This window comes from Sceloporus occidentalis, unplaced genomic scaffold (genome assembly GCF_023333645.1).
Source record: "Sceloporus occidentalis isolate IW3139 unplaced genomic scaffold, rSceOcc1.0.p SCAF_7, whole genome shotgun sequence".
NCBI lineage: Eukaryota > Metazoa > Chordata > Lepidosauria > Squamata > Phrynosomatidae > Sceloporus > Sceloporus occidentalis.
In genome coordinates, this window is record NW_028316987.1 from 29604114 (window position 1) to 29621111 (window position 16998).

Genomic DNA, 16998 nt, shown 5'->3' on the forward strand with positions numbered 1-16998 from the left:
TGTGATAGCTAATGTGCACTAATAGATCACCAGGAGCTGCTGCATGACAAAATTGTTAGAGGCTGACACACATCAGGGCAGTTAAGTTGTTTGGTGTTTAATATATTATCTTTGGTGATTCACATCCATTTATTTTATAGAAAACTGGTAAGAAAAACCATTTTAACAAGTCCTTCCTTAGGTCTGGGTGCTGATCACACACAAAAAACTGTTCTATAGTCATTGGATTCTGGTAATAAGAAACTAAAACTGTAAGAAACCCCGCACTAATTTTATTTTTACTGAACAAAGTAGACATGTTTATGGAGACATTTTTGTCAGCTCACAATATATTTATGCATTAACCAGCATTATCTCACACGCTCCTAGAAAAGATGAATAAGGAAAGAAAGGAAAAGGAAAGACAGCTCACTTTCAGTTTGGAGATCATGCTTGCTTCAGCATCATCACTAGCACTGTTCTGGTGTACAAGTCGCTTTGCCAACATTTTTGCATAGAATTTCTGGAACACATCTTTGTCTTCAATGTATTTGAAGACAACCATCTGGAAAGAGCATGTATTTTTAGTATTATTTTAAAAAACCAACTACACATATGCAATCTCAACTTTTATTGAAAAACCAGGGATCTTAGAACCATAGCACTTTTAAAATGTAAGGGACAATTGGCTACATAAATAATATGATATGTATGATAACTATTTTGTTATCTTGGAAATAACTGAATCAACCTAAAAATGATTAGAAAGAGATAATATTGTGGAAAAGGATTATCAAGTAGTTTAAAAAAGATGAGAAAAAAATCCCCAAAGTTAATCATTGATATAAGTGTTGCATATGAGTTTCAATGTTTTCTTTCACTTAGCTACATTTATTCGTTGGCTTACTATCAATGGAAAATTGCCACTCTGCTGTTCTGGGTGACTGTAACTTTTTTTGTATATAATGATGTGCCTTGTAAGAAGTCTTAGTTAAGGAGAAATGAACAAAAAAAATCTGGAAGTTAATAATCAATCATTTTGTATAGAGGTAAAGATTAATATTACTGAAACTGAAAGAAAAGACAGTACAGTCCGCCCGTGCCATACACAGGCTTCAGCTCACGCAGACGACAAGCACAGGGGAACAAAATGGCACGCATTCGTGCACTGCACATGCTGGAGCGCGCCACATTAGAATCAACAGGACTTGAGGCCCCATGTTTTTTTGCATATGGGGGGGGGGGGGGGGCTAGAATGAATCCCTCATGCATACAAAGGGACCACTGTATTAAAATAGATAAGAAGGACCAACACTGACGAAAAAAGAAACTTTTAATTGCCATTATCATTGGTGTTATTTTTTTCCTGTAATGTCACTTTTGTGGATTGTTGTTTTTTATGTTATGTCAATGTTACTGTTATGCTATATCATTTTTACTGTTATTGTGAATACTGTGGTATGTATTTTTCAATTATGCTAAATAAAACTATTAAAAAAATAAAATGTAAGAGTGTGTGTGGCTTTTCAAGTAATTTCGAATGTATAGCAATTTAGATTTATACAATTATGAGCATCTATGAACCAAAAAAAAAAAAATTGTGGCAAAATATTTCTTATTGTAGTGCACTTTCAAGTCACTTCTGACATATAGTGACCATAAGGCAAACCTGTTATGAGGTTTTCTTAGAAAAATTTGTTCAGAGGGGATTTTTCATTGCATTTCCTTGAGGCTAAGAGAATTTGACTTGTTCAAGGTCACTCAGGCCCTGTACAGGCCAACCTCAAAGGCCGGCTGGGGGTGGAGTCGCGGCGTAGTGCCTACATGATGCATGTCCCAGCTCCGTCCCCAGGGCGGTGTGACACCATGTGCCACACCACACAGTGTCACGGTGCTCCCCTGGTGTTGTCTCCACACAACACAGGACCAAAGGAGCGCTGTGAAGCCGTGGTGTTGCAGCTATGGCGCTCATTCTAAGGCACAAAAAGGAACCGCTTTCTGTGGTTCCATTTCTCACCCTGGAAAGGCCAGATCGGGGCCATGGCATGCAGTTGCCATGGCCCTGATCTGACTGTCAAAGGGGTGGCTGGAGGCCGCCCCTTCAGGACTTTGTGCACAGCCCCACAGTGGGTTTTCATGGCTGAGGAAGAACTTCAACCCTGATTCTCCAGATTTTTGCTCTGACACTGGTTCTCATGACAAAATATAAGCACCCCAATGTACAAGTTTTCCTCATTATTCTAGTTTCTATTCTAGCTTCAATTTTCACTTTCAAGCAGTCGGCAAAAATTAAAGAATTACTTGAATTCAGAAAACATTACAGCATGAATGAACCTTACCACTTGATTCAGTGTATCTTCAAGCTCAGCTTCCTCTGGATTCTTCGAGCTGCAGTCAAAAGTACATTATTGTTGTTATAACTGATCATTTTTACCATCTACGATTCACCTTCCTTTATTTTTAGTGCAACAGTAATGGCTTTATTACCTTTAGCTCAGCTTATAGGACAACCAAACACTTTCCTTTAGGCTGGGGCTGTTAAGCAGCATACAATAATTCCTTAGAAACTGAATTATTATTCGTTTCCCTGGGTAGAAGCTTGACATCCTCTGCCTTGCACTTACTTACCCCTCTCTGCTATGACACATAACTGTCTAAGCTGGGGGACAACACAGGATGGGTCCTACTGAGCTCTAATAAGGAGAGCTTGCATACATCAACTGTATTTCTTTGAGTGATCATCTCTGAAATCACATAACTGGTTATTCTTGCAACAGTGTAGCGCATGTTCAGAACGTTCTAGAATAGAAGCTAGGCAGATTTTTGACAGTAGCTCTGCTCACCCTCAGCTCTATCTCCACTCTTCCTGCTCATCTACCTCAATTCCACACCACCAAACAAAGAATTTCTAGGTTTGGATATCGAACCAGACCTCTGTGAGTCATCAGCAAGTTGGGTCAGACGGGCAGGCAGATGAAGGTCTTGTGGGCCAGATGGAGATGTGATGAAAACCACAGTTGTCTCGGTCACCATGGAGTGCTTAAGATGATGTTGCCCAGACTGTTCATAAATTCACAACTAGGCCTATAATCAATGGAAAGGGTAGAAGGTGTATAATATCTGACCACTCCAGTGGACAAGGAAAGCCTCACCATGCAATCCATTCTACGGTTTGCTGGACCAAATTTGGCAGCACTGTCCATTCAGATGGCTTGCAAAGAGGTCAACCAATACAGAGTCCCACTGTTGAAAAACCTGCTGAAGAGTGTCAGGATGGAGCATCCATTCATGGACACAAGTTTGACAATCAACTGAGTTGATCTGAAGTCGCACTGTCTTCCCTGGGAAGATGAATCACCAGGAGGGCAATTTTCCGTGTGGTGCACAAATCACAAATGCATATTGTCAGGCTAAGCAGGGTTTCAGATCTCATCCTATCTTGTTTGTTGAGCTAATACATTACTGTTGTGTTGCCAGTAATGATCTGAATGGTTCTGCCTCAAAAAAAGCATTCAAAAACCTGATAGCCTTCTCTCCAAACAGCATTTTGACTGTATTGATATGGAGAGATGACTCCTTAGCCAACCACTTGCCTTTGATAGCGAGGCAATTCGAATGTGCACCTCAACCTTCTAGTGATGCATCTGTGGTCACTGAGACATGACACTGAGGTGAGAGGAAGGGCATACCTGCACAAACATTTGCAGCACTGACCCATAACTCCAGAGACATGCGAATGTAGTGAGGCATGGTAAATCATTTGTAAGGTGTGTCCTCCAAAGGATACAAGATAGCACAGTCCACTATTTCAGGTGTTGAAACCAAAGGTGGGCCATAGGGCTGACCAAGGTAGTGGGTGCCATATGTCTGAGAAGAACTTGTATCAACTTGGCAGATGTCCATCTGGAATGTCAGCACCTGAGAATGGCTTTGATTAGTGTCTGAAACCTGTCTTCTGAAAGGTAACAAATTCAACAGTTCTAGAATGAAATCAATGTGTCTATTCAATTAATGTCTGGACTTTACTACCAACAGCTAGTCATATCTATACATGGGAAAACTAATACTCTAGTCAGAGCCAAGCAGCAAGGCATGCAGTTTGTAAAAACACGAGGAGCTGCAGACAGAATGAAAGGGAGGAAATGGAACTGGAATGCTCTTCTCCCCACAGCAAAAGATAGGAAATGCCCATGTGATAGTCGAATCCCAATGTGGAAGTATGCATCCTTGAGATCGAGTGTGGTGAACCAGTCCTCCTTCTGCAACAATGGAAGGATGGGTTACTATGCTAAAGCGCCTATGTGAAATGTAGGCATTGACCAGCCTGAGATCCAAAATGTGACAAAGTCTTCATTCTTCCTTGTGGACTATGAAATATCAAGAGAAGAATCCCTGATCGACAGATAATGCAGGGATGGATTCCACAGCCCTCTTGTCAAGCAAGACAGCAACTTGGTTGAGGACAATGTTGGAAAGGGGAGTTACATGGACTATCCCTGTTGGGAGATACTCCTTGAACTCAATGGCATACTCCCTCTGGATGATGTTGAAGACCCAGGTGTCAGTAGTGATTGCAGGCCAGGCAAATTGGAAAGGGGCCACTCTGTTTCCAAAAGTTGCTGAGGGTACGAAGATGAGGGTGAGAAAAGCCAAAGGCGCCTGTTGACCTGGTCCTGGCCTTTAAACGATGAGTGATAGTATGATTAAGAAGCCTGCCTCTTTCCTGAAGATGCTGAAGACTGGGAACGGTATTTAGATTTCCTCATAAATGATGAACTAAAGGTACACCACTGTCCAGAGGTGGATTTATGCCTTCTGTACTGAGGTTTGGAGTAGCTCTGATAGCTTGACAGCATACCGTAGTTTTTTAGCAGTAGATCTCATTTTTTGTGTAAAAGGAATGTTGGTACTTACCTGTGATACATTAATTTCCAGCAGGCAGGGTCCTAACATCATTCTCATCCTTGGGTGCTGTCTGTGGCTTTCGGACCCACCTGTGGTGATGGATGTGGTGAGTCAAACCAGATTTTTCTTGGTTCTAGCTGATGATGGTTGTTCTGTTTCAATAAATGTTGGTTGGTTTTTAACTTACTTACTTCTATTCGCTTAGTTGGCTAATGACTGGCTTCCAAGGGGGCTAGCTCCTTCCCATAAGGGTGCCGGTCTGTTGTTTGTTTGTTGTCCCTGCCTACTAGGAGCAAATCGAAGGAGCTACCCAAGTTTCAGGATGTTACAACCCTGCCTGCTGGGAAATGCCAACTTCTCATCTTTACCCTTTTTTAAAAGGCCAGATTCATTGAAGAACATGTCCTCTATAGTTGCTCTCACCAAGCCATGCCTTCGGAGAGCCAAAATCTTAGCTGCACAGTCAGCCACATGGCATGTGGAATAAATTTGTTGACTTGCCAAGGAGTACACTTCATTCTGCAGAGTGTTAGCCAGACCCAACATACCAACACATTCAGTCAAAAGTTCAGACTCCAGCATCTATCTCATTCTTGCCATCACTTCTGAAAATTTCTCACATTTGTTTTGAGAACACCCTGTAATCAGCCGGCAATGATGATTTATGCTCCGCTAGTATACAGGATGGAGATCTGTCCAACAGTTCATCAGATGAAAGCATGGAGAGAGATGTGGTGGTTCAGGCAGCAGTTTTTGCTGGAGAGAATGTTGCTAAGATGGTATCAGCAGTAGGCACAGGCTATACTGGAGATGGCTGAGGTTGTGAAGCAGCAGCCCAAGTCATGGATACCGCACAGATGTGCAACACAGGTGCAAAATGCATGACGATCAATCTCATAGCTGAAGCAAGTGACTGATGAGAATGATCGCAAACATGATGATAAGTGACTTCATAGCTACAGTTGGCCCTTCCCTTACGCAGGGGATCCATTCTGGAGGGCCCGCCCCACGTAACTGAAATACTGCGTATGCTTGAGGCCCATTGAAAATGATGAGGCTCGTGCACATGGCATGGTGCACATGCCATTGCCTCTTCCAAAGTGTGGCTTCAGCGTAAACTAAAAGTAACGTATCATACGGGTGCACTGTATAACAGTACAAGGTGCTGTCCCTAGTCCTTCTCATAATACCTCACCACATGTTCGTGATGATGATTCAGAGAGCAACAGGTTGAATGTGTCATATGACTAACGTGGTGTTGATGGTCCTGAGAACCATCCTGAACTCTCCTGTCCAACCTCAAACCATGTCTCAGTTATGATCTACCACACTACTGAGGAGTGTCCTAGAGAAGGAGGCAGAGTATCCATCCACAATCCAACACCGAGGAGTCAGAAGAATGCCAGGTGAATCACTCCAAATGGATGGGAACTTGAGCAGGAGGCGTTGTCGTGGAGTTACTAATTGTCTCCGCAGGGAATCAACAATCTCACTCTCAGAGGCTGATCTTACTTGAACCTTGAAAACATGGAGGGATTCAGCAGGAGAGGTGGGTAGAGCAGTCAATGTAGGGACATTCACAGGTTCAGACTCTGCTGGGCCTGAACCAGCATAGATTGACTTAGAAAAAGCATCTTTCTCAAATGAACACTTGAATCCTTCTTTTTTCCCCCCCCTCTCCTGAGCGATGAGGAGAGAAGGGTTCTGGGATAGAAAGTATCCTGGATTTACTGGGATGTGCCAATGGGGTAAGGTTATGAATTGCCTTCTTGGTACTGAGACCCAATACCGAGGCCTTTCACTTGGGCTATTTTGAGGAAAGCTCAGATTAAAGGTGGCACCCTGCTAGTTTAAAGGAAGTAGCCAGTTCGGAAAAAGATTTGGGTGTAGCAGAACCAGTTACAGCCAAGAAGATTTGCCCTCAGTCGGCACACCTCTTAAAAGAGGAAGATGATGACATTACTAAGCAGTTCCATTGCCAATAAAGAGTCCGAGGTTGAAGCCAAGAATGGAAGACCAAAAAACAAAACAAAACAAAACAAAACAAAACAACTACAACCCTGTAACCAGAATTGGAAAAACAAACCAAGGCATGGGAGAAAGGAAAAGCTGTGAACATGCTGGGTCAAACACTAGTGAGATTCCTTAGATGTTGCTTATGTGGCAGACAAAAAGGAACTGTAGTAAATGGGTGAGAATTGTGGAGATAGAGCTGAGGGTGGGCAGAGCTACCACCAAAAACTCTGCCTAGCTTTTCTAGAAGGTTCTACATATGTACTGCTCAGGAATACACAGTTGTTTGAGTCACAGAGACCACCAAGAAAAACCTGTGTACCAATCAGTGGTGTCACTAGGGCTGGCGTCACCTGGTGTGGTAACTTATTTACCTTCTCCCATACTTCACCATAGAGAATCCTTAGTAATATTTTTTGTACCAATGTAACTCATAAATTGTAATTCCCATACATCACTGAATAGTAATGGTAATACTTGTGATATAAACAACTAGCACAAATAAAATTGTACTTTTAAATTACAGCATCATACACGCAGGCAAAATATATTTACATGTTCATAGTTTCGTGTGCTTAAAGTAAAAAATGTGATGTTTTTTAAAGATTTTTTTTTAAATTAAAAATTAATTTTTGATTTGTTTTTTAAAAATGGGCCTCTCCTTTCTCCTCCCACTGAGCCTCACCCCACTCACACCATCTCTTCTGGATTTTAATGAGACACAGGTGAATGCCACAGCCTGTTTCTATCAAAAGGCAGATGTTTGGGGAGCAGTGGTGTCCCCAAATCCACACACCCCTTGTGATGCAACTGGTTCCAGTGTTGGATGCTGACTGTTAAATTATATCAGCAGTATCAGCATCAATTTATGTAGCAATACACAGCGCTTTGAATACACCACATCCTCCATTTGTACTGATATTTCCCTTAATTGTTATGAAGGCTGGTGGCCCTTCTGTTTTGCCATTTTTTGCATCACCAATATTTTTTAATATACTTCTGCATATTTTTAGAAGTGAAAGTCACAACACTGCCTCTGTTCTTAAAAATCTGTCACCAAACAGCAAATAATCCCATTCCATTTTCATGTTTCTTTTCTAGCTCATAAGTCAAACAGAAAATATCACTTCATGTCCCCAATATCTTTACAAGTCTACTAATCAGTATTATATAGAATCACAACTGTTTCAAAACCACACATATTTACAAGATAGCAATTTTGCCTGCTATAAAAAGATAGGAGAAGTATGGACAAGATCAAGAGTTGGAATACAGTTTAATTTTACCCTGACATGAAGATTAACCTCTAGGAAATTTAAGGATGCAAAACTACTCCCTAATGCATACCTTTTCTTAAGGAGAGAGTCACAATATCGTGCCAACAGCTCTGGGGATTTACTGGATGACTGGGCCATTTTTGTCACTGCATTGTTATTTATAAATCGACCACAAGCCTATGTAGTACACAAGAAAATGAAATTTTCAGATGTCTTCAAAATCATTAACTGTCAATGGTGACTACAGAGTTTAAATCTATTTACCTTGTCTAGTGCAGCTACAAAGCCAGCATCATTGTTGAAAGCAGACATCACCAGTGCATTGTATTTCTTGTGGACATCCAATACTGTTTGTACATACATTTTTGGATCCTATAATTTTTTTTTAAAAAAAATGACAAATTCAGTGAATTTCCTAAAATCTCCCAACTACATAGTTCAGAGTAACCTTTGCAGTGCTCAACTATAAAAAAAAGTCTTTGGAAAAACACAGCTTGACTATGTTTAAGTGTGTGTGAGTGTGATAGTATGGTTGAACACCTCATTTTTCCAACACAATGTGGTTACACTTCTTTCAGTAGAAATTGTATTACGTTACTCGCAACACAATCTTAACTTTACTAGGAGAAAAGTTGCCTAAATCCCATAGTCTCAAGTTTTCGTGTACCAAAATATCACAAAAAGAAACCATTTTCTTCATATATATGCAATGCATATTGCTTGAATAAATCTGAAGCATTAACATATTTCCTTTTTTTAAACAACCATCTGCAATTACCATACTTAAGTGAGGAATTATGACCAGATGATCCAATTTTACTCAAGTCTTTCACACAGCTAAAGGAACAGAGAAGACCTTTAAAGGAAACATACAAATGAAGAAATAATTTCTTCAATTATTTATTTCCAAGAGCATATAATTCTGAACATTTTCCCAATACCTGAAGATTATACCTATTGTTATACAGTTGGCCCTTCTTATACGCGGATTTGCCATCCGCAGATTTGAGCATCCGTGGATGTCAAACCTGGAAGTTGTCCCCAATGGCGTGCACATGCGCCGCCATTGGGGACAAATGGGACTTGAGCATACGCGGATTTTGGTATATGCGGGTGGGGGGGCGGAACGGATCCCCCGCGTATACCAAGGGCCCACTGTATAAAGGGCCTTCCATTACTATTTACACAAACACATGTAGCTTTTCAGCTTTTTGTTGTGTTACAATCTGTAACTGAAACAGGCTGAAATGGTATTGTTACCACTTAATGTGCACAAGATACTCATTGTTGTGGAGAGGCAAAATATTAAGTGGCTTTTTGTACATGCTAATATAGGCAAAGAATCTAGTTTTTCTTTTGATGTTAATCCCCAGTATCCTTTTCTTTTATTCTTGGTAAGAGTTATACCTATTGGCAAGTTCATGAGCACTCTCACCAGTTTGGTAACTGCTTAACATTATTATTAGCAACTGAAATTTCTACCTCTACACTTAAATTCTAGGCTAAACACATTCCTCCCTATCATTATGACATCTGCAGCACCTACTGTGTACACCATATTTTAATAACAAGCATGACAAGATTATATCCCTAACAGCCTGCTTAGGTCCTGCAGAATGATGACTAAGTCCATCCATCTTGCATGTGATCTTCCTCTCTTTCTACTGCCTTCCACCTCTCCTAGGCATTAACACCTTTTCTAAGTAGTTGCACTTTCTCATGATATGGCCAAAGTATGACAGCGTTAGTTTCGTCATCTTGGCTTCTAAAGAGAGTTCAGATTTAATCTGTTCAAGGACCCATTTATGTAGCTTTTTGGCTTTCCACAGTATCCTTGGCACTCTTTTCCAGCATCACATCTCAAAAGAGTTGATTTTCTTTCTGTCAGATTTCTTCACTGTCCAGCTCTCACATTCTTACATAGTGATGGTGAATATAATGGCTTGGGCAATTCTAATTTCAATTTTGTGCTCAGTTGTACATCTTTACACTTTAATCTTGTCTAGTTCTTTCATGGCTGCCCTTTCCTAGCCTTCTTCTGATTTTTGACTGTCATCTTCATTCTGATCAGTTTAATCCAAGGTATGGGAACTCATTCAGTATTTCAATTTCCTCATTGTCTAGGTTAAATTTACCTAGAACCTCCATGGTCATTATTTCTGTTTTCTTTATGTTCAGCAGTAAGCCTGCCTTTGCACTTTCTTCTTTGACCTTAATAATTATCCCAAATCTGTGATGTTTCCCGCTGGCAGCAGGATGGTGTCATCCACATATCTTAGACCAGGGGTAGGCAACCTTTTTGAGCTGGGGGCCGGGTTGCTGCCCCTCAGACAACTGGGGGGCCGAAGCCGGGGGTGGAGCTTCCACTCCCGGGGGCGGGGCCGTGTGCCGGGGCTTCCACCCCAGGGGCGGGGCTTCCACCCCCAGGGGCCAGGCCACCTCCTCTTTGCCGGCCCCTGACGGGGCCCCAGGCCCCAGCAAAGGCAACGGGCCTCCCAGGGGCCTGCTGCCGCCGTCGGAGCCCTCCTGGAGGACCCCAGCGAAGGCAACAGGCCTCCCAGGGGCCCGCTGCCACCGCCGGAGCCCTCCTGGAGGACCCCAGCGAAGGCAACGGGCCTCCCAGGGGCCCGCTGCCGCCGCCGGAGCCCTCCTGGAGGACCCCAGCGAAGGCAACGGGCCTCCCAGGGGCCCGCTGCCGCCGTCGGAGCCCTCCTGGAGGGCCCCAGCGATGGCAACGGGCCTCCCAGAGGCCCGGTGCAGCCCCTGGAGCCCCGTTCCAGTGCCCCAGCGATGGCAACGGGCCTCCCAGAGGCCCGGTGCGGCCCCTGAAGCCCTTTTTGGTCACGCGAGACTTCGCCGCCATTTTGAAGGACAAAATGGCGGCCGAAGCAGCTGAAATCGGCGGCGATTTCGGCGGCAGGAGGGACTGGCGGAAAGGCACCCGCGGACCGGATCCGGCCCGCAGGCCGGAGGTTGCCGACCCCTGTCTTAGACTGTTGATGTTCCTTCCCCTATCTTTACTCCTCCTACTTCTCAGTTCAGATCTGCTCATTGTATGATATTTTCTGCATACAAATTGATCAGGTGGGGTAATAGGATGCAGCCTTGTCTGACCCCCTTTTCTAATTGGGAGCCATTCTGTCTCCCCATATTCTGTTCTAACCATAGCCTCTTGTCCTAAGCACAGATTTTCCATCAGTACTATCAGATGGAGTGGCACTTCCATGTCTTTCAGACCACTTTACATGATCTATGCAGTCAAAGGATTTGCTGTAGTCTACCATTTGTCTTTCTTATCGTTACTGCAATGATTCTTTTTCAGTTCCTCAGCTCACTTGGAAACTAACAAAACTGAGAGTTCCTTTAGGGCCGTTCAAAACAGATGCCCTGAATCACACAAGGAGTAACATTAGATCATTTTTTGAGTATTCTGAAAATCCTGGTTTCAAATATACTTTTAAATAGGAAGTCACAGAAGATGTGAAAGCAAACTGCAAATCAAAAGGCAACATAGCATATATATACTCTTAATTCCTTGCCTCTGTATACTAGCATTAACTACTGTGGGCACAATTCTGAAATCAGCCAATTCTTGAAATTACTTTGTGGCATTCCTGATGCTCTAAGAACAGTCTACTCAATGTACTGCACCTTTTGGATATGTGATGACAGTTTTGAAGCTATTTAATAGATAACAGATTTACAATAATTTGACACAAGCCACTTTTGAAATAATACTTGCATTTAGTGCAGCCTCTCCACATTTTTCAATTGCAGCTAAACCCTGATTATGAATGTGCGTTTCCAACAGTTTTTTCAGTTCTCCAAGGCCATCTTGGATTCGAGATACAAGATTATACATGCGTCCCAAGTCTGGAAGAAAAGGAAGCAGATAGATACTTTGATCTGTATTGCCATTTAAGCTCTCATCTCCTTTGTTTATATGAGAATTGGTAAGGAAGAAAATAATACATTAGCAAATATCCATGAGCTGTGCCAAGAAAACAAAAAGACTTTAAACATTTTTGATTAAACATTAAACAACATTGTATAACCCACATAGATAAAAACATCACTGAACAAGACAAAAACTATAAAGCTACTTTTGTAATACAGAGATCTATAACACACTACAGAAATAATTCAGTTTGATACTACTTTAACTGCCTTGGTTCAAGGCTAGGACATTCTGGGAACTGTAGTTTTGTGAGACATTCAGCCTTCTCTGTCAGAGAGCTCTACTGCCACAACAAATTACAGTTCCCAGGATTCCATAGCACTGAGCTAGGGCAATTAAAGCTGTTTCAAACTGAATTATTTCTGCTTTATGTTTTGGACCAGAGTTTTAACTTGATGACTAATCAATTTTGGAATAGGTTTACTGAGGATAAGATTTTATCATAACTGCCTTGGAATCCTCATCAATTTAAGAATCTGTAAACTGAGCAAGCAGCAGAATTTCTGCAACAGAACCCTTCAGTGTGTCTGTTTTGAGACTGGGTTCCAAAAACTAACTCAGGTTCAAACCACTAAAGTTCCATTATTATAAAGCAAGATAGATAAAATCCAGTACACCCACAACTTTCAGTGGTTAAATTTGGTTTGCCTTAGGGTCACCATCAGTCCAAAATGACTTGAAAGCACACAACAACAACAACAACAACAACAACAACAACAACAACAACAACATATGTAAGAGCCAGTGTGGTTTGAGTATGGGACTATGACTGGAGATCAGGGTTGAAAGCCCTGTTCAGCCATGGAAACCTACTGGGTGATCTTGGGCAAATGACACTCTCTCAGCTTCAGAGGAAAGCAAAAGCAAACTCCCTCTGAACAAATCTTGCCAAGAAACTCCCAAAATAGGTTCACCTTAGAGTCACCAAAAGCCAGAAGCAACTTGTAGGCACACAAGTTTAGAGATACAAATGCATATATAGAGTTGTTGAGTGCCCTATAAATATAGGATGATATCAAGCAGTATTTCAGAGAGACCACTAAGAAGAACTTACAGTTTTAGAAAGTGAAGTGGAAACTGCACTCGTCACTTGGGAGAAATAAATCACCAGAAACAGGTGACATACCAATGAAGCTGCTTTAAGCAACTGAGAGAGAATCTAACTAGAATCTGTCAACTGATACAGAAACCGAACAATGGCCCAGAGATTGGAGATGCACAATATGCACTCCAATCCCCAAGAAAGAGGTTACCAGGGATTGCAATAACTGCATTAACGTTCCATGTAAGCAAAAAAGAGATGATTGAGGTGGTGACCAAGAATGAAAGAAGGTGGAGGTTGACAAATGGTGACACCAGGAAGGCTTAAAGGGGCATTGTTTCTGTGAGGAGAGATCAATCTTTTTAGCAGTGATGCGTGCCTTGCAGAGGTGGTCAAGGGACTTGGTAGTTCTTGAGTTAAAAAAACTGTCACCATCAAATGGAAGGTCCTCAACCCTTTTGTCATGTCTCTTCTGGGAGATTGGTGTATCAGATCCAAGGGTAATGTCTCAGGGCAACTGCACCAGATGCAACTTTAAAGGCGCAGTCTATAGTTTCTCTTGCAGAGTGGATCTGTTGTGTAGCAAGGACCTGAGCTTCCTGGTTGAAAGACATGGCTGCATTATGTCTTCGGGGAGATCAGAGATAAAAGCCACAATCTTGTCCCAAAGGAATTTCTGGTAAGCAAACATGCAGGCCTGCATGTTATTGACCTTGAAGCTGAAGAGTAAAATCTTCTCCCAAAGGCATCAAGACTTCTGTTCTCTTTATCCACTAGTGTGGAATGTTTTTTTCCTGACAACTTGGACTGTGACAACTCCACTACAATGGAATTAGGAACCAGGTGGTTGAACCAACAAGACGCACCTTCAGGCTGCTTTCTATACAAATTATCTAGTCTCTTAGAAGCTGAGGGTAAGGAAAAGGGCTTCTCCTGGAGTGCTTCATGACCTCCTACAAGGTCAGCGGTAGAAGAATTACTACTGGGGTCACAGTGTGAGAGCCCACCATCTGAAATACTGGACTGTTGACTGGTGGAGAGGTGGAGTTTTAACTTCAATACTAAGGGCCCCTGGACATTTTCAAGACAACATCTGAGAACATATCCTGTGTAGCAGGGACCATTTGAGTAGTGGGAGACTTAGATTTCTTCTCTTCTTGTCCTTCATCACCTGGAATCACCATGGGGATCAGAATGCCCTTCCAGGGAGTGCGGTCTTTTTCTACTGGACCTGGCCTTCTCAAGGTTGATGAGGTACTGGTTGATATGAAGCTCAGTACTGATGTCAGTTCTATAGCTGGAAGTGGAGGAAGAGTCAGTACCAAGGCTGGTGAAGGCTTCTTCAACTTCGAAATAGGGATTGAAGCCAGCCATGTAGACCTGCTTGAGACCACTGATTCAGAAACCTTCAATGACTGTTCCCAGCTATAAACTTTCAGGTGCTGAACCCTGTCTCTCCCCCTACAAATGAAACAACGCCCCACAATATGTCTGCCTCCAAAGCAGAAGAGACACTTAAAAGTGCGTGTCAGAGAGAGAGACTTGTTGACCACAAGAGAAGCAATGGTAAAAAAAGAGGGGTAGAGGCCACAGAAACAAAGAGAACAATGGACATGCTAGGAATGGGGAAAACTGACAAGGTTCTTTTTTTTTTAGCAAGATGGTGAGATTAGAAATGGGAGGAGGGGGAGGCAGTGGTAAAGAAAAAATAATGGAGCAAGTGATGGAAAACTACTCAGCACCAGAATGCTCAAAGGCGTCTAGCTCTGTCAGCATACAGAAAGAAACTGAGGAGACAGTAGCATGGCAGGCTGGAGCATGCATAGTAGATAGTGGGGGTCGGGTATTTCTGTCAAGCTACTCAGCTCTAGAATGTTCCGAAGGTGTTCTCTGTGCAGGTGCAAAAACCCATTTGTGTGAGGGACAGAGACAATGATGAAGAACTGGTCTTACATCAATCGTTTAGGGATACAATCAAGGATGAAATCAAACAATTTTATATAGACAATATCTTCCCTAATTGTTCAGAAACTCTCTTATGAGATACAGTGAAAGCAGTCATATGAGGTATCTTTATACAGTGCGCCCTTGCTTTATGTGGGAGATCCGTTCCAGACTCCTCCACGTAAAGCAAATTATGTGTATGCTCGAGCCCCATTTAAATGAATGGGGCTTGTGCACGTGGCAATGTGCCCCATTAGTCCCTATGGGATGCGCCACCTCTTCCTCCCTGCACGGCTTTCAGCGTATGCTGAAAGCTGCGTAAAGTGCACCCACGTATGATGGAGGCGCACTGTACAAGGAGGTTCAAAACAAAAACGAATAATCACAGAGAAAATCCTTGCTAAAGAAAATAATGCAACTAGCCCACTCACATAAATTGACTCAAGATTCAGCAGTATATAATCACAAATAAAAACAGAGATAGGGGAATAAAGCACTTTCAACAATAATGAATATATTTGATCTCCTGTTGTTCAAAAATCTCTGATTCTCAAATATCCCTTTTCAATCAGTTTATCATGACAATGAACTGCAAATTGAAGCCAGGAAAATCCTCTGGCCCAGACATATATTCAGAGGAATTCTATAAAATCTTTTATAATGACACTGCCCACATCTAATTAAGCTATTTAATTAAATCATAGATTAAAAACCCTTGTCCATGGCATAATTCGAGAATCATTCCAACCCCTCAAACAGGTGAAAATATGATTTCCACATTCAGACTGATAGCCTTTATCAAACAAGATGCCAAAATTTTAACATGAATACTTGCAATCAGAATCAACACCTTCATTATAAATTACATGAATTCAAATCAAGTTGGTTTCATGCTAAACTGAAGACTCCATGATGCCATTTAAAGGGCACTAAATGTGATGTTTCATTTATCCCCTTGAAAACTCCAACAGACTTTATGTCTCTAGACATTTTTTTTAAATGGCTTCAACAGTGACAAATGAAATTACCTCTTTGGAGTCCTAAGAAAATATGAACTTTGGTAAACATTTGTGAGAATTCCAGAAAATCTCTATCAAGGATCTAAGGGCTCATTGCCACTTGCAGTTTAAATCGATTCCTGATTCGCCCTTGCTTCTGTGGTTTACAACTATGACTATGACTTCCTGACTCTATGGTTTAGTACAAGTCTTACATATCTACAAGTTTTAATGGCCATCTCTTGGGGGTGCTTTGATTGTGAGTTCCTGCATGGTGGGGGGTTGGACTGGATGACCCTTGTTGTGTCTTCCAACTCTATGTTTCTATGGTATTCTATGGTATGGAAATTGTTTCCAAAAGGTCCCTTGTTCCCAGAATGAAGAATACGGTATCCAATTCTGGACACCACAATTCAAAAAAGATGTTGACAAATTGGAGAGTGTCCAGGGAAGGGCGATATACACATATCTTAGATATGTAGATGATATTACTATGGAAAACTTGCGCATTTGGAACAATTACTGAGGAAGTTCAAGGAAGAAAGTGCAAAGGCAGGCTTAAAGCTGAACCATATAAAGAAAACAAAAATAATGACCACAGAAGAAATACATAAATTCAACCTAGAGAATAAGAAAATCTAAATAGTTAAAGAGTTCCCATACTTAGGATCAAACACTGATCAGATTCGTGACTGCAGCCAAGAAATAAGAATAAGACTAGGAATGGGAATGGGAAAGGCAATTATGAAAGAACTAGACAAGATCCTAAAGAGTAAAGATATACAACTGAGCACAAAAGTTAGAACTGTCCAAGCCACTGTGTTTCTCAGTCCCATATATGCATGTGAGAGCTGGACAGTGAAAAAAGCAGATAAGAAGAAA

The 16998-nt window shown here is 41.8% G+C and overlaps 2 protein-coding genes across 2 annotated transcripts in view; one reads left to right on the forward strand and one right to left on the reverse strand.

Annotated features, from left to right (window-relative positions):
* Nucleotides 1–16998, forward strand: part of LOC149309467 (histone-lysine N-methyltransferase EZH2) — a 204488-nt gene that overhangs the window by 149432 nt on the left and 38058 nt on the right. The window lies entirely within an intron of this gene.
* Nucleotides 1–16998, reverse strand: part of LOC149309468 (cullin-1) — a 77910-nt gene that overhangs the window by 20012 nt on the left and 40900 nt on the right. Inside the window, exons 9-13 of the mRNA XM_089532515.1 lie at nucleotides 11917–12047; nucleotides 8439–8546; nucleotides 8245–8351; nucleotides 2319–2367; nucleotides 413–544 (exon numbers count right to left, since the gene is read on the reverse strand). Coding sequence (XP_089388641.1) covers nucleotides 413–544; nucleotides 2319–2367; nucleotides 8245–8351; nucleotides 8439–8546; nucleotides 11917–12047 — 527 coding nt within the window. The remainder of the gene's footprint in view (nucleotides 1–412; nucleotides 545–2318; nucleotides 2368–8244; nucleotides 8352–8438; nucleotides 8547–11916; nucleotides 12048–16998) is intronic.